Raw genomic sequence first — 1,111 nt, forward strand, 5'->3', positions numbered from 1 at the left:
ACTACACGGCACTGACGCTGGCGGTGTTTGCGGACCTCGGCTACTACCGCGTGAATTGGGCATGGCGGAGCCGATGGGCTGGGGCAACAACTCCGGCTGCGGCTTCCTGGACAAGAAGTGCAATGAAATCGGTGGCCTCGCCACCACGTACCCGCACATGTTCTGCGATGACAAGGACACAGCGACGCTCCGCTGCTCCTCTGACCGTCGCCACCTCGGGAGGTGCACCGCAGGCATCTTTGAGCAGAGGGGGAGTCCGAGAGAGAGGGACGTATGCCCTGTTGTTTCGACGTATCTTCATGAGTTGGCCTCTGGGACAAGGTCCAACGCGTGCGCGGACGCAAGCGTGAAGGATCTCCCTGGGTCGCTGACTGGCAGTGGCTCGTGGTGCCTGGACGCGAAAGCGCTGAAGGTGAAGACGAACGCCGGTGCAAAACTCGCGGGCGTGTGCGCGCAGGTGCTGTGCGAGGGCGGTGCAGTGAAGGTGAAGTACAGCGGCGGCAGTGCGTACGTGGACTGCCCCGCTGAAAAGGAAATCGAGGTGAATTCAGATGATTTTGAGGACGGCGGCAAGATCAAGTGCCCGAAGTACGAGGAGGTGTGCACCATCGCCGCGAACGGCAGCAGCCTCGTCATTCCACGCGTGTTGAGTGGAGCAGAGCAGGCGACAGGTGAGGCAGTTGAGCCGCCCCGTGCGGAGGCCTCTTCTGCAGCTGCGGGCGGCGATTCTTCCAACCCGAAGGCTGCAGCGGCGGTTGGGCCCGGCACGTTGTCGGCTGCTGAGGCGCAGGGGCGAGCGAAAGAGCCTGACGGTGGCGCTCACTCTGCTGCAGCCTCGCCGCTCTTCGATGGCGCCGCCCCCTCACCGGGCGAGGCCGTTGCCGCAAAAGAAAGCGCCGCGGCGGGCGCGGCGGGAGCAGCTGCTGTGGGCCCCGATGCGCCTGCGCCGCCCACCCCGACACCGGCGGCGTCCGTCAACGGCAGCGCCGTGCAGAAGAAACTTGACGGGGCGGCGCGGCAAGTCGGAAGCGACGCCGGTGCGGCTGCTGCGGCTGTTGGCGGCAGTCACTTTGTGCTGCTCGCCGTGGCCGCCGCGGTGGCGATGCTGCCG

At 66.2% G+C, this 1,111-nt stretch overlaps 1 protein-coding gene across 1 annotated transcript; it reads left to right on the plus strand.

Annotated features, from left to right (window-relative positions):
- Positions 1–61: 61 nt before the first annotated feature.
- On the plus strand, positions 62–1,111 carry Tco025E_09878 (surface protease GP63; the record flags this gene model as incomplete). The annotated part of the gene is made up of 1 exon (XM_029376681.1): positions 62–1,111. A coding segment is annotated over one exon (1,050 nt), but the record flags the coding sequence as incomplete, so codon positions are not given.

This window comes from Trypanosoma conorhini, assembly GCF_003719485.1.
Source record: "Trypanosoma conorhini strain 025E chromosome Unknown Tco_14.4_contig_01334, whole genome shotgun sequence".
Taxonomy (NCBI): domain Eukaryota; phylum Euglenozoa; class Kinetoplastea; order Trypanosomatida; family Trypanosomatidae; genus Trypanosoma; species Trypanosoma conorhini.